General features: G+C 41.4%; 1 protein-coding gene across 5 annotated transcripts in view; it reads left to right on the top strand.

Moving 5' to 3' along the window:
- CACNA2D3 (calcium voltage-gated channel auxiliary subunit alpha2delta 3) overlaps nucleotides 1-24152 on the top strand; it is a 487740-nt gene that overhangs the window by 434162 nt on the left and 29426 nt on the right. For 2 of the 5 annotated variants that reach the window (XM_077924923.1, XM_077924924.1), the window contains 6 exons: nucleotides 1112-1156; nucleotides 2796-2858; nucleotides 6086-6156; nucleotides 17640-17715; nucleotides 19601-19653; nucleotides 20934-20989. In XM_077924923.1, the coding sequence (XP_077781049.1) occupies nucleotides 1112-1156; nucleotides 2796-2858; nucleotides 6086-6156; nucleotides 17640-17715; nucleotides 19601-19653; nucleotides 20934-20989 (364 nt within the window). Of the gene's footprint in view, nucleotides 1-1111; nucleotides 1157-2795; nucleotides 2859-6085; nucleotides 6157-17639; nucleotides 17716-19600; nucleotides 19654-20933; nucleotides 20990-23089; nucleotides 23129-24152 lie in introns of all 5 variants that reach the window. The other 3 variants (XM_028719075.2, XR_013391978.1, XM_028719076.2) reach the window with 3 other exon arrangements.

Raw genomic sequence — 24152 nt, forward strand, 5'->3', positions numbered from 1 at the left:
ATCAGTTTAGTCACCCCAGTCACCTCATCCATTAAAGTCCAAAGTGGTTCTCCAAACCAGGACTGCATGCAAAACAGAGCCTGTCTATAGGCACTTTTAAGAAGGCGATTTAATAAAATGCAAGGTATATCTTCCACATCAATATTTCTGACCAACTGAAAGCCCAGAGGGAGGGGGAGGCACAGCTACTGCTACTGCCCACCAAGGAGGGAGGAAGAGGGATGGAAGTGGTGGAGACTCTGCGGCAGCATCACTGCCTCTCTCCTCCACTGGGCTCTGGCACGCGAGGAACTGTGGGGAGGCCGCTTCCTTGTGCAATGGCCCAATGCCACCAGCCAGCCGCAGCACCACTCCTGGGTCAAGTAGAAGCAGCAGAGGAGGGGCATTAACAGCCTCACCACCTCTCTTCTCCCTTGGGCTCCGGCGTGTGAGTGCATCCCCCGTGCCACTTTGCGAGGCTGGATCAGACAGTCTGATCGCAGCCTCGCAAAGCCACGCAAGATAATTATTTTAATTATCCCCTTGTAGTCCAAACCTGATTGCCTTATGCTTTCATCATACTTGGACAGACATTTCTCCTTGCAGGCACAATCTTTTTTGATTGGCTCACTCTCTTCCTCTTTGCCCACCTCTAGCCTGCCTCTCAACCCACCACCAGTCCTTTCCTGACCAAGTGAACTTGTGTGAGTGAGTCTGAGTGTGTTTGGTTTCTTTACAAACAACCCTCCCTCCCTAATACATGTGGGAGGTGTGCGTTGAATCGCATCTATGGTAAAAGCGTATGTTTAATAGGTTTTAATGATGTGGTTTTTTGCTGCTTGGGTCTGATGTAATTGAATTTGTTGAGTATTATGACTTTGTGTCGTGATTGTGTCTCACTGTAACCTGCTCTGGGACTGGCAATGAAGAATAGATTAGAAATCTATTAAAGTAAAATAAGTACTTGGTACAGCTCTTAGTCTGTTGTAGAACTAGATCCCAGTATCAAGCAGGAATCACATAGGTTTCATTTTACTCTCTTAATATTGTTTATAAATCTAGTATCTTTGTTAAGTTCAATAGCAGAAAAAATGAAACAGTATTCTCATGGGATAAATATATTCTCCTACAGTGTACATCTCTGGATGGGAGATGCTCTATCAGCTGTGATGACGAGGTAAGCAGGAGATATTTTCTTAACATTTAATACCTGCAGGGTTGCAAAGTGAACACAAGTAAAAATTGGAGACATTTTTATTTTCTTAAAGCATGTATTTACAAATGAATACGCAACACAACCTTCAACCAACCCCACCAAAGGACTAAGAGTCAATTTATCTACCGGTAATCTACAAGATCCAGTGATAAAGCTTTTCCTGGACATATGAACATACCAGTGGTGGTTGTATGCTTGAATGCTGGGGGAATGGTTATGTAAAAAGCAAACATATTACTAAGAAGTATGTGGGCTTTTCTTCTCTTTGCCATTATTTTAAATGTACAGAAAGGTGGAGTTTTCCATTGTTTTGGCCTGGTATTACTTATATAAAGCAACATTTTCTTGAAACTTTTTTTTCCCTCCCCAAAGCTGTGCTAAGGCTCTTGACCAGAGATAGGGATAGAAAACCTGCAGGTGTTGCTGGACTCCAACTCCCATCAGCCCCAACCAAAATGGCCAGATTATAGGATTTGGAGTCAAACAACATATTGAGGGCTACAGATTCCCCTTCCGTGCTGTTGACTAAAAGAAGAATGAGTTCATTTCAAAATACGTGCTTAACTGCATCCTTACCTGAGATTGTGCAGTTTGGATGCCATCCAAACTTCCACCTTCCGCTGGCCGGGCTTTGTGGAGTGGTGAGGCCTACTGCTCACAGCATCTGCAGGGCAGGGGACTTTGCACCCCTAACAAATTGCCACAAATACATGCGCACACCTTCTGTCATCTGCAAACACTGTGGCAAAATAGATATGTTCCAACATCTAGAGCTCCACAACATGAATTGGACCCAAAGTTTTTGAATCCTTCCATGAGTGCACATCTCCTTCCCTGAATGGAAACTCTTACAAACCATGGAGCAAAATCCTCAAGCCCATGTCACCCATCCACGTTATGCTGTTGGATATTGCAATGCATTTATCCTCTCTCACTGTCCATGATGTCATCAAAACAGGACTTTGGGACAAAGGTCTCAGGCCCCATTTAGCAGATGGTCAGGGCTGGCTTACTACATTTTGAAGGAAGTGAAGTAATGCACAAAGCCCTCCAGAGTGGCTTGTAGGTCACTCCAAATCTTCTCTTCCATCAACTGAGGAGGTCACAAGTGTGGGAATGTTCAGGGAGGCGGGAGAGGATATATTGTTTATTAATATCCTTCCTAAGTTGTGCTAGCAAGTTCCTTTACTTAGCAGAGTTTTACATTCCCCTGTTAAACGCACAGCAGATAGCTGGTTGCAGGCTTGTGTAAGCCTTTCACTATTACATTCCTGGTAAGTCCCCTTATATCCCTCTTGAAAGAATGAACACGCCACAATCTTGTGTAAAGTATATATTAGAGATTAATATTAACTAATTGCACCACTGTGCAGTCTCAGAGAAGTGCTGTTTGGCCTCCAGACCTGCGCAGAGTGTGCCTTTTGTGAGAGATGGAAAACATCACTATTATGTGCTTGGATGAGAAACATAAAGACAGAATCTCCACAGTGAACATTTACCAATGCATATGAATAAAGCATTTCCCCTTTATATAGCTCATCAGTGAACTTCTTTAATTCTTGAAATCAAGCATTTGATCATAACTTGTGTTATGTTACAGAATATTAACTGTTACCTCATTGATAATAATGGATTTATACTAGTTTCAGAAGATTACACACAGGTAAGTGTAAAACTCTTTTTAAAATCAGTTTCATACAAATTAGGTTTTCTATCTGATCTGTGTTGAGGAAATAAGTAGCATAAGATTAAAAAATAAATGCAACCTCCCTGCCCAAAAGCATGTAGTCTATCTTTATGGGGGTCTGAAATAATTTCTGCCTCACAGCAGGGTGGGTCTGCTCTAAAGCTCATAAAATTTTAAATTTATAGAACCCCTTTCTGCAGACATGTCTGTCACTCTTGAGGAATTTTTACCTTGAGAGGGAGGTTTCTCTGAAAGTCTCCCCCCCCCCCCAAAAATAGAAAAGTTTCTTCTAACATTTTGAAGATAAAGCAATTCTGTATGAGCGATACAATTATGGCTGTTAATATAGAGTGTTAAAGTTTGCCCATGGCTTTGGATAGAAAATCAAGTTATTTAATGAATATACCGGAAGAATTAGGAACAAGTAGAATGTGGTTTGTTATGCATGAAAAAAAAATACGGATTAGCAGTGACCCAATATAGCAGCCTCTGGCAATACATATCTATGCTGAAGTAACTTCGTAGACCTAAATTAATTTGGATCAAACAGTGTATGAAAACAATGACCATAAGTCTGCAGAACATATCAAATTTTAATATTTAAATTGAAAAGCATCCACTGATAACAACTCTATGACTGCATGGTTGAATATTTTTGGAATACTTTTGAGATATTTGGGAGATATTTATTTTTCAACTTATCCACCATGAATTTGTCTAATCTCCTTTTAAAGCCACTTAAACTAGTGGCCTTCTAGGGGAACCATGAGCCCTACTTTACAAAGGGCAGTCTTCTGCTTGGTCAAAGTCCTGTTTAAAGATAAAGAACCGTAAGAAGGGCGAGCTGGAGCCTTGACATTGCCCAACAACAGGTCCCTGGTCATAGTTTTCCCCACTGTGTGGGGATGTATTATATTTCTGTTTACATTATAGTAATCATTTCTAAATTTGTATCTATACACATAAATTAGCATGTGCAAATTTCTGCAGATCAGTGCCCTTTCTGGATGATGTGTTTCCTCTTTTTTGACCATGGGCACCATCACAGCTCAAGTCACTGAATTCCACAAGTTGTTTTGTGATCAGTCTGTCCCAAAATCCTTGTCCTTAACTGTGACTTCCTTGATCAGTGCTACACTTATTTCTAGGGTTGCCATATTTTGAAGAGCAAAGAAGAGGACGTATTTGCTGACTTCTACTTTTCACTATGGATCTCTATGACAACTCTCATTTTACATACCCATAGAAATGAGGACAGATCCTAGAAAAAGAGGACATATGGCAACCCTACCTATTTCCCCTTTATGATACACTCCCTGGCATAGCAAAGTTAAAACAGATTGAGTTAACTACTCAAACCAGAGAGAATGTATGTGAAAGAACAGAGGAGGATTGGGCAGATATCTCCTTAGAGTTGTGCAGGACCCAGGAGGACAGCATCTTGTTGAATGGCCACAGTTAACACTGTCTTGATGTGTATTTCCCCTCCTGGATATCCTAGAAATGCAATCTGAATATCTAATCCTAGTTTTTTGAGGTCTGTGAGGACATTGGAAATGGTCCTAGCAACACAGAGGCAAAGGATATTGGGTACACAAAATATTTGAAATTATAGTAACTTTTAAGATAAACAAGGATTCTTCCATTTTTCATCCTATGGATATGGTGAAAACTCCTCATTTATGGGTAACTAGAGAAGCACTCGCATTGTGTTTTCTAGAAAATTCTTAGTATGGAATTTTCAATGGAAAGGTCAAATTAAGTTCAGTAAAGCAGAAAATTCTGGAAACATTATCCAGCTAAACCTGCATGATCTCAATACATGCTTAAATAACCCCCCCCCCCATATAAACTAGCAGAAATTAAACATGCTTGGTTGCATCATTCTACTATTGTTTCAAATTATCCAAAGCTTATTATTATGCGATGAAAGCTAACCTTTAAAGCTGAACTGCAACTGATGCATAGTTGTAGAATCAGATTTCCTTCTTTTTGTGAAATGATATAGGTTGTTGTCATTTTTGTGAATCTGAGGAAAGTGTAGCTGTTGGGGCCTGTTTGATGCCTGACACCCTTAGCCTCTTGATATTCATTGCTCGCAGGGGCCCAGTGAACCTGATGTATTAAAGCAATAAAGTACAAATGATCTCCTTGCTCCTAGCAAGATTTACACACCCAAATACTTTCGGGTAGAGAAGGCAATGCTTGTTCTTTAAGCAGAGGAATGCTTCCGTTTTTTGGCTTAGCCTGTAATTTCTTTGCCAACAAACTCCCAGGTGCATATTTGAGGCCATGTCTATCATTTGCCATGGTATCAGGGTTTCATTAAAACAAAACCCATGGAATCCACACCATCCCTTTTCTTCCCACAGAAATTTTGGGATTACTCCTTTAAGGAGCAGATAGAATGCATGCAGGAATTTCATGGGAGGTGGGGCGGTTGTATGAAGCAATGTACTCAAGGGTTTTTAACGAACAAGTTGTTTCTGTGCTACAAAATGACACCTCAGTACATATGTATGGGGCTTTCGAAACTGTATGTCAGGAAAGAGGCCTGCCTGGGAGATAACGGGTCTCTTTGGGATTGCCCAGAAAACCTATAACCCAAACGGTTGTTTTCCTGTCCAAGATTTATCTTCATTATCCCGGGCCTCTTTAATTTAGTGAACAAGACCATAATGCAGGCTTCCCCAGTATGAAGCTATTCATACAGAAACAGAATATAAACATTTATATGTCTGATAAAATGTAGTTTCAAACAGTTTAAGCAGGTCATATAGGAATTACAAAAAAAATACTTTTTTATGATTTGTTTAGGAAATCCTTTCAAACCCTGTTTATATCTTTATGGAGCAGCTTTTTAATCACATGGGTTTATGCTCAGATTAGAGTATTTTCTTTACAAGCTTTAGTGTTTGAGTGTATTTTTTATTTTATTTCCAACATCAGATGTTATGCAATGAACCCCAGTCTATTGTGTAAACTCTCACATCTGCTCAAGGGATTATTTTGTAATCCCTGTAACGTGTCCTGACAGTTAAATCCTTTTTCAATTTTTATGAAAGAGAAGTACCCCTTAAAACTTCATTACGTAGCTGTCAAAACTCCTCCATTGGTTTCATAGGAGCTGCCATGGTACATTGCAGCCAGCATAGATTGGCATTTATTTAAATCTCCGGACACGGTTATGTTTTCTCTTGCAGACTGGAAACTTCTTTGGTGAGGTTGAGGGTGCAGTGATGAACAAATTGCTCATAATGGGTTCTTTTAAAAGGTAAGAAGTCTACTCTCCACTACTTTTTTCAGTCATCAAACAAAAATGATAATACATAGGAAGACAAGTTCAAAAATCATTTTGCTTGTTTCTGTGTAATGGCTTCCTTTATTTCTATCCTGATTTTCTGTCTGAGGCAGCTTATTGGGCCTGGTTCTTTCCCCTGTGGGCATCACAATGCTCTGGGTTGGTATTTCTTCTACCAACCCACCCACAAACCCGGAAGAGTTTTCATTAACTGTGGCTGTTGCAATCACAGAACCCTGAAGCACCACACTTGTCACTTTTTTCCATGATGAGGAGTTACCATTAGTGAACACGCTTTGGATTCAGTCAGTCAACCAGCTATAAATCCACTTAACAAGTTACCTCATTTAGCCCACATTTTACCAGCTTCTCCACAAGAATATCATGGGGGACTTTGTCAAAAGTCTTACTGAAATCAAGATACACTATGTCCACAGCATTCCCCTAATCCACTCAGCTTGTAAAAAAGAAATGAGGTTCATCTGGCTTGACTTGTTTTTTGAGAAATCCAGACTGGATCTTTCCACTAATGGAAAGTAGTAGTACTACTTCTAGTAGTAGTAGTAGTAGTAGTAGTAGTAGTACTTCTAATGTAGTAGAAGGAATTCACACTAAGACAATCATTCCATTTTGGCTTAGTGGATGGAACCCCCCCCCCCCCCAGTGCACTTTTCGGGGCTTTCCCCACCCTTGCAAATACATCTGCTGATGGAACGTATTACACTCTGTACAGTTGAACCTCGCAAGACGAATGCCTCGCAAGACGAAAAACGTGCAAGACGAAGGAGTTTTCCGTTTTTTGAGTCGTTCCACAAGACGAATTTCCCTATGGGCTTGCTTCGCAAGACGAAACGTCTTGCGAGTTCTTGCGAGTTTGTTTCCTTATTCTTAAAGCCGCTAAGCCGTTAATAGCCGCTAAGCCGCTAATAGCCGTGCTTCGCAAGACGAAAAAACCGCAAGACGAAGAGACTCGCGGAACGGATTAATTTCGTCTTGCGAGGCACCACTGTATTAGTATATCTTTGCTAATATATGAATTAAGCACGCTTTCCAATAGTATATGAATTTTTTGTACACATTATTTGTTTTTATTTTTTAGCTTTTATTTATGAAATTTTGACAGTTTTTATACACACACCATACAATACCAATCACTGAACTCTTTTCTCAGTCCATCTCTCTATGGCATTCTATGGAAATCTTGATTTGATGCATATCCTGATATTTAACCCATTATCTTCTCAAGTCTTCTTTTTTGATGTTATCTGCTGCTTATATGTTAACTCCTACTTGTACGTTAAACTGTATAGTGTACCCTTAAGTTAATCTCCGAAACACCTCCACTCTTCTCTTCTTTTTAACTCATCCTTATTCCTTAGTTTCGCGGTTATGGTTAATAATTATATGTATTCTATCAATTTGTTCTGCCAAAACTCTTCTTTCAGTTTTTTTGCATATACTATTCTAGCTGCAGCGGTTGTGTATAAAAATATATTGAGTGCCTTTTTTGGAATGTCATCGCCTATTATTTCCTCTGGTCTTTTGGGAAATGTGAGTTTTACAATCTTTTTAAATTCCATGTGAATCATTTCCCAATACTCTCTAGCGTACTTACACGCCCACCACATATGAATCAGGGTTCCCTCTACCTTCCAGCATAAATTAAACCCCCTTTTGTACATTTTCACTAATTTGCTGGGTGTCAAGGAGCACTGGTACACCATCTTTTGTAGGTTTTCCTTAATAAGATAGCAGGCAGAGAAATTCATGGTTCGCCCCCATAATTTTTCCCATGCAGACAATTCTATGTTGTAACCAATATCTATAGCCCATATTGTAATTGTTGCCTTTTTGTACACGTTATTCTGTTGACAGAATATATCACAAATGGTAAGGTGTAAATTTTGAAAAAATACCTGTGTTTTGGTTCACATACTGTTTGAATTACGTAGATGCTCCTTTAAATGCAAACGGAATAAATTTCTCCTCCATCTTTAGTTGTCTTGCTACTATTCCTGCTCTGTGGGTCATTCATAGAAAAATCCATATACATATTCTCTGGAAGAATTGGGTTTTTGATCAGTGATCAGTGGTTGGGAGAGGCATGGAAGCTCTCTAAAAAAAGTTTCTTCAGTGAGGCTGGACAATTTATTTACATCAGCTAACTTTCTGATGTAAGTAGTTACTGACCTTAGAGGTGTACTCAGGAGAAATTTGCCTTTGTATTACACACAGATATTCCCGAACTGTAATATCTAACAACTGTCAAATCATTGCTAAACCAAGATAGACTTTGTTGTTCAGGTGAAACAGAAATGTTTTTAAAAGTTAACAAATAAAATACCTGCAGAAATTAAGAAATCGAGTTCCAAGTTATATTGAAAAGCTAATCCCATTCCACAACCATATTTTATTGCAAGTAATGTGGCTTAGTCATGCTGTACACTGGCTCCCTCGGCCAATAAAGCGAGATGAGCGCCACAACCCCAGAGTCAGCCACGACTGGACCTAATGGTCAGGGGTCCCTTTACCTTTAATGTATAACTCATGTGTTAGCGTTTTTAAAAAGCCAACAAACAGACCTTCATGCACACATCACTTATATTTTTGTCATGTAATATGATGTAGAGCATTATACTAAGTTAGGGAAAGTTAGGGAAAGACTGACTAAAGCTAAAGTGGGTGTAGCCCCTTTTATAGCCTTGGTATCTAATTTGAGACGGTTCATTGATTGAAAAGTTAATACGCTGAGAACAACCAAGTTCCATCCTGAAGACAGCACACAAAGAAAATGAGGTGGTTATTTAAACAACAGGAGCTGGCAATTAAAAAGGAGATAAATCCCAAATAGGGTAATTTTCCTAAGTAACCCACCTGCTTCTTCCCTCTCTGCAAAGCAGATAATTTTTGTTGTAGAGAAAGCAGGCAAACAGCAGAGGTCTTTAAAATAGCCCAGCTGCAACATAGACTTTTCTGCAGTCCCCCCTTCCTTTGTCAAAGCTATGAATAGTCACTTAGGGCCTATTCATCTAAATGGCTGCAACAACCTGGCTGGCAGTTCCACATGCTGCAGCAGTAACTGCTCTAAACAGGAACCATGTGAGAGATGTCAAGTACACAATGTGGTCATTTCCCACACCTGTGCTGCTCACCCCACCCCAAAAAAGAAAGGCCCCACAGTAGTGAAGAGAATGAACAACATCACCGGCTTGCCTCACATGGCTTCCAATTAACAGGGGCTATTATTGTGGACGTGAGAGCTGGACCATAAAGAAGGCTGATCGCCGAAGAATTGATACTTTTGAATTATGGTGCTGGAGGAGACTCTTGAGAGTTCCATGGACTGCAAGAAGATCAAACGTATCCATTCTTAAGGAAATCAGTCCTGGGTGCTCACTGGAAGGACAGAACGTGAAGCTGAGGCTCCAATACTTTGGCCACCTCATGAGAAGAGAAGACACCCTGGAAAGGACTCTGATGTTGGGAAAGATTGAGGGCACAAGGAGAAGGGGATGACAGAGGACGAGATGGTTGGACAGTGTTCTCGAAGCTACTAACATGAGTTTGACCAAACTGCGGGAGGCAGTGGAAGACAGGAGTGCCTGGTGAGCTCTGGTCCATGGGGTCACAAAGAGTTGGACACGACTAAACGACAACATTATTGTGGATACAGGGAAACCTAGTCAAATAGAAGCAGCCAAAATGTCACAGGAGGCTTGTACTTGTGGTTTGGCTCTGATTCCCCTTCTTTTCAGGCTTGGTTGCAATGAACGGCACCTAAGGCTGGAAGTTGCAAGGTCTAGATAGTTGGGAGTGCCTCTGAGCATGTATACGGCATGACACTGAATAGCCACAACCATCTCCTACACATTTTGGATTAAGGAATATTTTCACCTAGGACGGATGCATTTTGAAAGCTCCCCTTTCAGAGAGCTTAACAATATAATAACTAATGGGCACCCTGGTGCTTAAAGTGTTGCAGTGGTGTGTTCAGATAAACTTAGTTTGTATCAAAATGTTACAGAATTGTCATATTACAAGACCAGTCTCAAATCATGTTGCTTATGCAAAATGTTCTTCTTGTGAGCATTTTTCTTTTTTTCTCCTTTTTTATTTACTGCACCAGTATTGCTGCTGGAGTTTGCATCCAGTTTATAGTGCTATCTGTTGTCTGGGTTTCCATATAGGCAGATGTCTAAGCCTTAATACATTACAAAATGGATAGTTAGAAGACATCAGTAGAGGGTTTGTTTTGGTTTGTTTGTTGTTGTTGATTGGTTTGGGTTTTGTTTTTGTTTTTTGCCATTGTAATCATGTTTTGCAGGAAGCTTCCAACTGGACTATTTTCCCAGTTGCTGTGGAAAATGGATATGACTACATCTACTCTACATTCAACATTTTTTAATTGACTAATGAAGAGCTGGAAGGGAGTAACCCCCCCATACACACACACCTATTTTAACATATGCATAATCTTAAACCCCTGAGATCTGGAAGGGGAAAACTCATGGGTCACAATGACACCTATCCACCACTTAAAGCACATCTGCAGCATTTGGTGATAATGCTCATGAGTTGGATCCAGAGTGTCTCTTACGTGAATGGAAGGGGCTGAGATCTAGTGGAGGAGGGTGGTAGTTTCCCCCCTTTGTGCCATGTCCCACACTGTTCTACAGGTACTTCCAACTCTCATTTTTCAGGATTTTGAGAAGGGAGGGTATGAGGAACTGATGAAAATAGACTCCCCCTCTTCCCTGGGGAGGAGCATTTCCTGGGTGGAATTCTGTCAGACTTATGGACCCAAGCCTGTGATTTCACCCATTACTACTAAAATCCACGGCAGGTGTAAATGTGAACATTTATAAAACATTGGAGGAGTTTCAACTGGACAGTGTAAAGTATACATATTGTCAAATGTTAGTTCTTTCCATTTCAATAAAGCCAAGATGCTAACTAGTCTCTGGTGGAAAAGAACAGCAAACGTTTCTCCCTCTTGTGAAATGTACACAGTGCATATATTCCAGTGTTTCCCAACCTTTTTTGGGCAAAGGCACACTTGTTTCATGAAAAAAATCTCGAGGCACACCACCATTACAGCCCCGTGACGTCAGCGTGCAGCGTCACGCCGGGAGGGACGCACGAAAGTGTAAGATTCAATTTTTTCCCCTCCCCCTTGCCTTCCTTCTGTGCCAACCGCCAAAAAGCCAAGAATCGCGGGACCGCCGGCGGAGGGGGGGAGGGCGAGCGGAGGCAGCGGCGAGCCCCGTTCCTCCCCATCCGCCCCATTCCGTGCAAGGAGCGCGAACAGGTGTGAGAAGGGGGTCAAACCTGCGGGTCGGCGCCGGGGAACCTCCAAGCTTTGGGGGTGGGGGGGAGGAGGCAGCAAAGCGAGGCAGGAAGGAGAGCGCGGCTTGGCGAAGTACTCGGCGGCGAAGGCCAGCAGGTCCGGCGGCCGGTGCCGCAGCACCTCCACCGTGTAGCCCTGCAGCAGCTCAGTCAGACCCGGCGGGATCTCGATGCTCATCTTGTAGCCGAGGCGCGCGGGAGACTCAACGGACGGGCCCGGGGGAGAGAGAGAGACACGACGGAGAGAGAGCGGGAGTCCCTGCTCGCCGTCGCCACCGCTACAACTACTGTGGCGGTTGGTCGTGGTCGCCGCCACCGCCCACCTCTATCTATCTCTCCCCCTCAGCTTTCTACGCGGGCCTCGAGCCGGAGGTGGGGGGTGGCCGCCGCCGCTTTCTCCACCTCCACGTCCTGCCTCCTCCTCCTCGAGCCCTCCGTCAGCCCTGAGGGAACCGCCGCGCTCGCGCCGCCGCTCTCTGACACGCGAGAAAGAGAAAGGAATGGAGCGGCGGGGTAGTCGGGGGAAGGAGGGGTCGGAATGGAAGCGCGAGGCGAGCTGCGCATGCCCAGCAGGAAGCGGCGGAGAACGCCACAGAGAGAGAGAGAGAGAGAGAAGCAAGGGAGGGCGGGGAGTGGGCGGGAACACGCTTCATGCGTCACAATAACGGACAAGAGGCGCTCGAGGGATAGATTAGGACCTAATTTGACTTTTACAAAAAAAAAAAAATCTTTCAAATTTTCCCCACGGCACACCAGGCAACATCTCGCGGCACACTAGTGTGCCGCGGAACAGTGGTTGGGAAACACTGATATTCTTCCAAAATAAAACCACCGTGTTTCATGTATTGTGAGCAAATTGGAATGAATCCTTAAAGGCATGAAGTGACTACGTAGGCTTGCTATCCTTAAAACTGAATCACGTGCATTTTAGGAGGTTTATATGGTGTGGAAGCCAAATGTTCTTCCTGTTTCTAGGAACAGAATTCCCCTTCCATGCAGTCGCTTTGATCTGACAATTTTTTATTGGGGCATTTTACGTTCTTCTGAGAAAGATGTGGCACAATATGCTTCCAGGCATGATGCTAACCTAAAAATCAATGGACAGTAGTTCTCTAGAATTGGACCATAATGTTATATTGATAAATCTATTTTTGTACTGCCAGTTTGAGTTTTTCAAATGTATTGAATATTTTGAATAACCGTCCAAGGGTAAATATCATACTTTCCTCAAAGTAAAGACCTTGCATTCATGTAATTCACATGAATATCTCTTTGAGAATGTAACTGAACACTTTGCATTGAAATGTGAGATGCCTACAGAGCATCCCAGGGCAAACATTTTTATAATTTGCTGGCATAACCTGAGCTGCTGGTAATCCTTTGAAGTTAAATTGACTTCAGACAGCTTTTCTTTTCTCCTTGTAATCCATTGCAGAGTTCAAACCTTGATTTTTACTATATCAGGAAATTGTCTATAAAAGAGTCGGTTTTGTCTCAAGGTGTTTTGCTCTAAAAGGATGCATGTTAAGTCGCTAAAAAAAGTTCTATGGCATTACTTCCAGGAACAAGTTTCTCATGAATGTGTTTTACCTGACATTTTGCCTGATACACGGAGAAACTATCCCATGGTCATTGATAATGACAAGGTTGCAGGCAGTTAGCACAGTGATGTCAGAAACACTCAGACATATTATTATCAGTTGCTAAAATAAAGCACAGAAGCTAAGTGCAGTGGTGCATAGCCCAAGGCTTGGGCTGGGCCAGTTTTATGGATTTAAATTTAGTTCAGAGGGAAAGCAGATCGTTAGTGTGTTCTTTAGCTATAATCAGCAAAAGAGGAAACGGCTATCTGTAAAATGTAGATACTCAAAAGATACACAATCATTACAAGAAGGGGTGATAATCTGGAAGTTATTCTTCTGCAGCAGCCTTCCCCAACTTGGTGCTCTCTTTAAATTTTGGACTTCAGCTCCCATCAGCACAGCCATGCCACCAAAATCTGGAGGGCACCAGGCTAGTGAAGCCTGTGTTGCAGCATTTAGTTTACAAGTACTTGTGGGCTTCCCACAGGTATCTAGTTGGCCAATGTGAGAATAGGATGCTGGACAAGATGGGCCATTGCCCTGATCCAGTAAGATCTTTTGGGGATCTTATGAAATGGATTTCAGGTGTATTAGTTTTTAAACAATGGGGTGAAAACAAGCACATTTCCCCGATTACAGCAGAGTTTAAATTCACCAAGAATGATTATTGCTTATTTATATAATTACAGGTAGGTAGCCATGTTGGTAGGGACGCGGGTGGCGCTGTGGGTAAAAGCCTCAACGCCTAGGGCTTGCCGATCGAAAGGTCGGTGGTTCGAATCCCCGCGGCGGGGTGCGCTCCCGTTGTTCGGTCCCAGCGCCTGCCAACCTAGCAGTTCGAAAGCACTCTTAAGTGCAAGTAGATAAATAGGGACCGCTTACTAGCGGGAAGGTAAACGGTGTTCCGTGTGCGGCTCTGGCTCGCCAGAGCAGCGATGTCATGCTGGCCACGTGACCCGGAAGTGTCTCCGGACAGCACTGGCCCCCGGCCTCTTGAGTGAGATGGGCGCACAACCCTAGAGTCTGTCAAGACTGGCCCGTACGGGCAGGGGTACCTTTACCTTTTACCTTAGCCATGTTGGTCTGAAACAAAATTTTAAAAATTCCTTCCAGTAGCACCTTAGAGACCAATTAAGTTTGTTATTGGTATGAGCTTTCGTGCAGTGTGCATGCACACAAAAGCTCATACCAATAACAAACTTAGTTGGTCTCTAAGGTGTTACTGGAAGGAATTTTATATAAATATAAATATATATATATATAAGATATTTATGTCCCCACCCCCTTCATAATATTTACTCTGTGTCATTTGCTATGTAATTTTAAACAAACAATAATAAAATAGGCAATTAAGGCTGCAGTCTGTAGCCACTTAGCTGACGGTAAACTAGTGGGACTCTCTCCGGAATAGATATGTACACTACTGCACTGGACAAGTAATAAACAATCCTATGCTCTCTGGGAGGGTGGCTGAGGGGCTGCAGGATGCTGTGGGACCCTGTTCTGAGGGTGAAGAGGGAGATCCACAGGCAGGGGCCTCCCTGATATGGTGGTGAAGAGCTCTGGAGCCATTGATCTTCCATGGTGAGTGCTCCACGAACAATTTGTCCACAAATGGGGTGTGTCAGGGATGGATCAGGGGACACTTTGGAATGGATCCAAAGTCCCCTTCTTACCCTGGCATCTTCCCCTGGCATCTTCTGCCAGCTCTGGAGCTGTTATGGCTGTTTTCTGTCTCATTGGGAACTGAATGGGAACTGGGAATGGAAAAGGCCACTCTCGTGCAGGCACTCCTTTCTCCCTGGCTGCCGTGAGCCAGCAGGAGTTAGGAAGTAGTGGCTCCTCTGTGATGGAATCTCCCCACCACCAGCTTTTTTGAACTGCTCTGTAATATAATAATAATAATAATAATAATAATAATAATAATAATAATAATAATAAAAATTTTTATTGTTTATACCATGCTCATCTGGCTGGGTTTTCCCAGCCATTCTGGGCAGTTTATGACATATCTAAAAACATAATAAAAACACCACGTGTTAAAAACCTCCCAATACAGGGCTGCCTACAGATGTCTTCTAAAAGTTGTGTAATTCTTTATCTCCTTGGCATCTGAAGGGAGGGCATTCCACAGGGAGGGTGCCACTACCAAGAAGGCCCTCTGCCTGGTTCCCTGTAACGTAACTTCTTGCAGTGAGGGAACCAGCAGAAGACCCTCAGAGGACGACCTTAGTGTCCGATGGGGGTGGAGGCATTTCTTCAGGTATATGAACATATTAGAAGATTTTGAGAGGATAGCAAAAGTAAACATTCCCGTACTCTCTTATCTGCCTTTGGCCCAGAGAGAAAACAACAACCAGAAGGCCACTTGCACCGACGCGAGATCCATCACATTCTTGTACAAAGATATCCCTATAATATGAATGTGTTAGTCATATAGAAGAACAGTAAAGCCACGTATATCTTCATATTGTGATGCATTACATGGAGAGATTGGAAAAGGCCAAGGGGCATTGTGCCAGAGACAACAATTGGATAAGGAACAGGAAAGTCAGACAGCAGTATTGCGTACCATGGGAAAAGTTTTCTAAATATGTTATTGCAATTTGCTGCTCTAATGTGGACAAATGTTCGGTACAGCCTCTTCTATAATGATCATTTGGACACCGGGCCTTCAACTGTAACCCATGAATTATGTTACTTTTAAGTCCCATATGGTATCCTGTTCCAGTTTTGGCAATGAGAAATGGAGAGGGGAAGAGAGCCAAGGTCATAACACTGTTTTTCCTTAGCCAATAGACCACCTACTGGGAGCTACTGCTTTAACTGTAGTGAGTGCCTTTCCTTTACTGTACTACCCATCCCTACCAATGTTATGTAATGTTACAGGTAGCAGGTAGTTCAGATGGTAGAACATGAGATTCTTAATCTTAGGGTTGTGGGTTCGAGACCCATATTGGGAAAAAGATTCCTGCATTACAGGGGGTTGGACTAGATGACCCTTGTGGTCCCTTGCAACTCTACAGTTTTAGGTATTAACATACCCATTTCTAAACGCAATTTCTGCTGATCTAGCAGGTAGTGTTGGCTAAGGAGCACTTCACCCATTGTACATTTCTGCCTCTTCTATAATGTACATTGAGCATCTTTGGCTAAAAAAAAAGGCATACTTTGTGTTTCTTTCACTTGTTTCAGAGGCACAGCAGAACCATTTGTATGATATCCAGCTCCACACACACACCTCCAAACAAACTTGTTCATTCTATAAGAAAATTGTGTCTTATTTCCTTTCATACATCTGTTCTTAGCCAAAGGGCGAATCCAACTCCGAATGGCTTTCTTTCTTTCCCCTCTAGGTCACAGAGACCTGTGGCAAATTGTCCACTGTGACATATTCAGCCTCTGCAACATATTGTGGGGAAGAAGAGAAACCACTTGTGTTAGAATGGCAATTCTAAAACTGTAGGTCTTGTAGCTGAATGTAGTCAGCATTGAGCTTCATGAAGATAGTTCTGCAAATATTGTCATATTGTGGGTCCTATTTTTCAAAAAATATGTTTAAGTATGAAGAAAGTCACATTTCAAACCATTTTTTAAATGTAGCACCTCAGTGTATAATCTTTATGGACATTTAAATCTGACTCTCCCATATTCCAAACCACCACTCTTCTTACTTCACCATAAAACAGCATCATAAAACTACCGCAGACGGGGTCTGTGCTTGAACCGCTTTTATGAAATGTAAAATGAATAGACGAAATGGACAAATAGTTGAAAACTTTCCTTCATCACTCGGTTGCTACCTTCCTCTGTATTTTGCAGAAGTCATGTTCCAGTCCACCATGTTGCTGATCAAGGCTCATTTATAAGTGTAAATATGGCTTATTTGGTAGAACTGTCTATATACTTTAGGTTGAAGTAATGAAAACTCCTCTGGCTGAAATTCAACCACCTACACCTTAGGAGGCCACAAAAAATGGAAGTGCAAGAATATTTCACCCTCCTCGCTTTGGAAATGATTTCTAAAGCCAAAATTCAACCACAGGACTGTGACAAACCCAAAGTTAAACACTTTTGAGTCCCATTGATTTATAATGGTAGAGATTTAAGTGCACATTTCTCTTTCCCTTTGGAACTAACTGAATCTTAATGAACTTTGGCCCTTAATTTTGGACCAAGGGTTAGCCATCTTAGCCTTACATGGAGTGCATTCTGCCCATTTTCTTGCCTTCTTTCTCTCCCCCCCCCCCCCATTTTGTTTTCTGTGTTTCTAATTATACCTTTTTAAAAAAAATCTCACAGCTTTATTGAATACTTACAGACTTTACAGTATTTTCTTTCCCTTTGCCTTTTATTCTTCTTTATCTGGAATACGTATTAATGATCCTTTCTAACCCCATTGCTCCCTTTTAAATGTTTATTTGTCCTACTTGCCTCGTGGGCAAGTCCTGTTGTATTTCACCCGGTTTTCCCCAGATGTGTTTTCTTTCTTCTACTCAAGCCTTTTTTTTCTATTCTTCTCTCTAGAATTACTCTTTATGACTACCAAGCCATGTGCAAAACAACCAAAGAAAGTAGCGACAGCGCCCATAGCTTACTGGATGTAAGTACAGTTAACGTGAACATCCCTTGCTGAGAGAGGGGGGAAATGCAGTATATGTGTGTCATCTTTATGTTACAAGTCTTCTCAGAAGCCTCAGAAGTCTTCTCAAATTGCCTTTCAGCGCTATTCCATATCACGAGAAAAATGGTTTGGAATAAATCAAGGCAAATGGGTTGTATTCATCTTAGCCTTCCTCAGAGTAGACCCACTGAAAATCATAGAATCATAGAGTTGGAATAGACCACAAGGGCCATCGAGTCCAACCCCCTGCCAAGCAGGAAACACCATCACTCCTGACATATGGTTGTCAAGCCTCTGCTTAAAGACCTCCAAAGAAGGAGACTCCACCACACTCCTTGGCAGCAAATTCCACTGTCGAACAGCTCTTACTGTCAGGAAGTTCTTCCTAATGTTTAGGTGGAATAACGAACCTAACTTCAATGGGTCTACTCTGAGTAGGGCTGGTGTTGCATACCACCCAGTGTGATCCACATTTACCATTTCAGAACACTCTACAGTAGCATTTTCTCCCTGACTAGCATTAAAGCTTTGTCGCTGTCTTTGTCTGTTATGAACACCTGCTTTCTGGAGTTTGTAAATTGCCTATAAACATTTGCTATATTTTAAATTATGAGGGGAATTTCAATAGCCCACAGCTTAACATTAAAACCAACAACACTTCAGCCATTAATGAACAATAGATTCATTTTCTAAGCATCTAACTTGTAGACCTACAAAAAGGGTTCTTCCTCCAGATGCACCTTTATTAAAATTATAAAGAGAGAGGCCTAGTGTATTTTGAGCCTCAGGATTTTCTGCAAGATTTGTGAGTATGGTTAATGAATGGAAGGGGAGCAGATTGTTTTGAGGACTGGAGGGGGGGAAAGAAAAACTGGTAGCCCCATTGCACAAGCATATTTTCATCGTGCAAGCCGACCGCCACAACTAGATCTCACCGCAAAATGGCAGTTAAATAGCATGAATATTTTTAATTCACTTGCAATAGAATCCTTGCCTATTTATTAATCTTCAGTGTGATGGTTGCTGTAATTGTCAGCAAAATATGGGTAGAATTCTGTAAAATTATGAAGCTCTGTAGATTAGGAAGCTTAGTTTTGGTACCTACCATTTCTTAAATTTGAAAACACAAAGTGATGGGAGCAAACCAAACCTTCACAGTTTATTATATACAATGAAATGGAATAATTTTTGGCTTATGATTGAATATTTTGAAAGAACTGAGAAATAGACTTAAATATTTTCTTCAGTTTTGGGTGATTTTAATTCAGAAGCAAAATAAAAAGGGGGAAAAAATCGCAATGGAAAGAATTTTGTTTTCTACCTCGGCCTAACCTTCCTTAGAAATCCTTAACTTCACTGTTTTATGATCCATCATGGTTTTTTTTAGAATGGAAAAAGTAAGGTAAAGAAATATACAAGGTTTTGTTTTCTACTTTTTCATTTCACTTACTGCTGTACATTAGGTTTCAGAGTTCATCATTTCAGGTAGACGTCATCACTGGGAGATGTCTGATGGTGTCTTTTCCTCTGACAAAATGGATCCACCAGTAGATTCCTCATCCTTCCTGCAAATCTTTGCACTTCCCAGAATCTGCTCCTGAGCTCAAGCCTGGGAAATAGTAGCCGCTGAACAATAAAAAAATCAAATACCCCTTTTATTCATTTCCCTTCTGGACCACTGATTATATTAATCATCATTTGTTAAAAAATGTATTACAAAACTAACTGAACCACAAAATCTTGAAGGGGTGGTATTTACCACCAAAAGACTATATGTTCTTGAAATATTACATAAATCCATCACTTGGTGCACTTAAATATTATATATTCTAGTCTTTTGATTAAACAAATTGCTTCTCTCCAGCCTTATAAAGCTTTCTTTGCTGCAATAAAATGGATTGTGACTGAACTTGTCTTGTAAGTAACACTTACTAAGATTTGAAGATTATTTGTACCTTTCCATCTTGCATGTTTTTTCATGTATACAGCAATTTGCATCGATTTTCAAATCTCCTGTGCATAATTTCAGAACATGCTTAAAACCTGTTTTTGTGCTGTAGTCATTTCCAACATGCAAACTAAATTTATTATTGTGGTTGCAGTTAAATCTAATATGAATATTTGGCTGTTTCCAGTGCTGCTTGGGTGGGCTGTTCCCAACCAAGTATCCTTTTTCAGAGGATCTTCTGCAGTTTCATAAGGGATTCAAACACATAGGCTGTCACACGTGAAGCTTATGCAAGCTCTGTCTGTGTTTCTTGCATTATAATAAATTATTGTCATTATCTAATAATATTTAAAATGAAAATGGACGAAAGCTTGAGAAGGCAGCGCTCCTAAGCAGTTCAAACACTAAGATTGTAGAAAACACATTTAACATTTTTATTATACTTTTATCTGCAAACCAAGGGATATATGCTTGACCTGGTTTTGCAGACTCCCAGCATGCAGTTTTAAAGCTGAATTTTTTGAAAGGAGCAAAGAAAAAAAAAGTGTGGGTGTGTTTGCTAATTGCCAATGAAAATCTTTGTAAAATTCAAAATCAAAACTTAGTCATCACTAAGATCAAGTTGAACAAAGCAATCTGCACCCTATATAGTTATGATCAAAAACATTGTTTTTTATAGCAAGGATGGATGCTGGACTAAAACTTCCATCATCCCTGACCATAGATCATATAGGTTGGGGCTGATGGGAGTTGAAGTCCAGTAACATCTAGGATGCCAGTGTCATACCATAGCGTAGAACAAAGGCTAGAATGGGAATAATGTCATCATTTCTTCTTTTATACCATAGCAATGAAGGTTTGTAGCATAGCAATGGAATTTTAATACAGTAACAATGAAAGTTCAATCTACATATTATTTTTAATTAGAGAATCAAAATAGACCGTACTGAAAAATAACTCTGCAACTTATCTGAAAGTTAAGATAGCTGAAGACTGCCAAACACTAGAAACTGTGAGAAGTTTTACCTATGGAATCTCTTGATTATACAATGGAATACCAATTTTAGCAGAATTTGGAATGGCAGGATCAAGTCAACTGGGTTAAAATTAACAACAGTTAGAAAAGAGTTCATCTTAAGCTACTTTTATCTTTATTTTGAATAGAATGAAAGGAATCCTGTTACTGACAGCTAATGGTATGAACATGCCAGATGTAATCATTTGATATATTTGATCTTTTGTGGTTTAGGTTTCTGGTGGAATTTAATCTATGCAATTGGTGGCATTCAGATCTAACAACAAAGGGTAAGCACACTTTGTATTCATGGCGACATTAACAAATATGTTCTTTGCTTTTATAAACACAAGGCAGCATTCCAAAAGATCCATGGAACTCCATGTGTGCAGGCACTTCCAGTTTTCTGCTATGAGAAGGGAAGCCTGCCATGCACAGGGACATTTTCCATTGCACATGCGGGCTTCTGATGACAGGCATTGGCTACAGTCCTGAAACCTGTGGGTCAAGCATAGTAAGATGATGGAGACTACTTAAGGGTAAGTGGTTTGAAGACTGCAGCCAAAGCCCATTACATTATCTGATGGCAGCCTTGCTTTAAAACTGCAGTGAGATTACAGGGCATAAAGCAAAATGTTTAACCATTTGGAAATAACACTTTCATTTTTCAGCAAAGGCAAAAGAGAATATTGTAGAGCCAAACTTATTTCCTCCTTTGGTCCAATGTGATTCTCTAGATTGCAAACCATTTTCCTCTTACATCACAATCCTATGAATGGGTAGTCAAAAAGAAATCCTATTGAGTTCAGTAGGACCTGTTCCCAGGTAACTGTGTATAGGATTGTAGCCACAGTGAGCTTTGCAGTTTTCTTATCTGTTGATTTTTTGTAATTATTTCATTCATTAGACTCAAGGGACAGTAAGGCTTCTGTCAGCAGAAGGGAGAGGGAAGCAGTTTTCAGCAGTCCACCTCCTTCTTGCAACACTTCTGCACCCCCCCTAAATCTTCTCCAGAGGGTTGTGGGGGTGGGGCAAAGAGAGAGGGAAACCAGTGCAAATTGCTGATCTTCCCATTCCAGTGCTGGCAATGGTATTCCCAGCTGAGCAATCTGGGAAGAGCTCCTTATTTGTCCCTTCTCCCAGACTCTGAACTGAGAGCAGAGCAGAAATTTCCCAGAAGTCTTTTCCCCTACTGATAATATTGCAAAGACTTTTCTTTTTCTCATCCCAGGGCCCCCTTGCCCCCAAAAAGGCCACTTTGCAAAACTTTACCTGAATATTTCCCCCCTAGAACAACACTAAGTCCAGGAATGTGAAATGGTAGATAGACTGCAAAAGCTATTGCTGCTGCTGCCACTAAAAAAAACAAAAACCTTTAGACAAAACAAATAAATTGTTCATGGTGACCCCACAGCTGTTGGAGAATTTCTTCTCCCAAGGGAGAAATTGAGTGAAATCATGCGCCCAAGCAGGGCTTTTTCTCAGGGGGAACTCACAGGAACTCAGTTTGGCACCTCTCATGCGGTGAGAAAACAAGGGAGGTGTTTTTGGTGAGCTCCATCACCTCTTTTTCTAGAAAAATAGCACTGCCCCCAAGCTCCCTCCCCAAGTGGAAGAAATAGAGTTTAGATGGCCATCTGTCATAGATGCTTTAGTTGGTATTCATGAATTGGACTAGATGACCCCCAGGCTCTCTTCCAGCTCCTCAATTCTATGAATCTCCTGGACCAGGGATAGTTTTAGCTCCTATTCTAGTGATCCCTGAGGGTACTTTTTTTAGTTTCTCCCACGTGATTGAATGGGGCTAACACGTCTTTGGGGCAAAGCACTGCATTACAGTAGACAAAGGGCACAGTAAAAAGCACTGCATTACAGTAGACAAAGGGCCCTGACACAGCTCCTGGTGCAGCTCCTCCTACCCAGGGGATCCTACAGGGAAATGCAAGGTGCAGCAGACCATCTGGGTTGTGATCTTGGTCATTTTGCTTGCATTTCCAGCATTGGCAGTCTGCTAGGAGAATGTGTAGGTAGCACACAGCAGCCGAATGTAGTCCTCTGATGCTCTTCTGGTCTGCTGGATTGGGGCAGTACTGATGAAATCATGTAGTGTCCTTATGCGACCCCTGCCCCGCCCCCCCAATGGCATATGTTACGCTACCCAATGAAATGTCCTTTCGGCCCGTGACTCTCTTCCTCAAAACAAATAGAAATAAATGTGTGTTACCACTGTAACAGTGTTATTACCTTGCAACCTTCCTTCCTTAAGGGCAAAGGTTTGCCATTACCTCACTAGATAAAGATACTGAGCCTGAGGGGTATTCATTCACATTATAGCTGGAAGCAGAGCATGTAATTATACACTTCACCTGATCCCTTTCTTTAATTACCAGGAGACTGGAAAGTACCCCCTCATCCTGATCACTAGAAAGGTATCATTTTAATGCAGCTTGTGTTTATAGAAGTGGATGAGCTGGCAGTGATATGGAAGGTGGTGAGCAGGCATTAAAGAGAGCAGGTTCAGAAACTAGAACAGGGATGGGGAAGCTGTGACCTTCCAGATGATGTTGGACTCTGTCCCTGTCACCATGAATGATGGGAGTTGGAGCCCAACCAAGTCTGGGAGCACCGAGTCCCTATCCCTGAGCTAGACAGTGAGTTGTCTTCCTCTCTGTCTATTCTATTGAGAATTAAATCAACTGGGTCTGATTTCCTGAACACAGCACTCAAAGTATCCCTATCCTTTCGTTGTGGTTGTGAGAAATATTCCTGGAATTATTCCTTTATTATGCTTGCAATCCACTTTTAATCTGTAAAATTGATGGCGACTTAGGTGGCTCCTATTGGTCACATAGCCAGTCTCCAATCAGGGCTCACAAGTGCAAGAATCCTATGGCATCAGGTACTCCCAAACCAACTAATGAGTAGCCGGTATAGGCCATAAAGAATGGAGATTAACTGGGCAGAAATGAGTATATGTGTGTTCACATCCATTGTCAAGTATACATGAAAAGAATGCGGGGGACCCCTGCAAGTTCACTTTTATTTTGGATACGTTCATCAACTTATAAGATTTTGCCTTCAATTGAGTTTTTCAAATGAGAGCTAATTGTAGATGCTCCAGCAATTATAATAAAATATTATTGGTTAGACACTCTTGGCAAACTGTACAAAAATACTGTTATATGGCAGGGGTGCCTAACCTTTTTGGAGCAGAGGGACATATTGATCCATGGTCAGCTGTCTGGGAGCTGCATATCAAAGCAAGAATGCAAAAAAATGCACTTTTTATTTTTGAAAATACACATTTTAGAGATCTTGGGAGGGATTACAAAATTGTTTGCATCATATTAGGGGACCCATTGGAGCAGCAAAAAGGAAAAAAACTAATAACTTTTAAAACAAATTTAAAATTGACAAATTTTAGAGATCTTGGGGGCCACCAAAAACCCCTTG

This window comes from Podarcis muralis, chromosome 2, assembly GCF_964188315.1.
Source record: "Podarcis muralis chromosome 2, rPodMur119.hap1.1, whole genome shotgun sequence".
NCBI classification, from domain to species: domain Eukaryota; kingdom Metazoa; phylum Chordata; class Lepidosauria; order Squamata; family Lacertidae; genus Podarcis; species Podarcis muralis.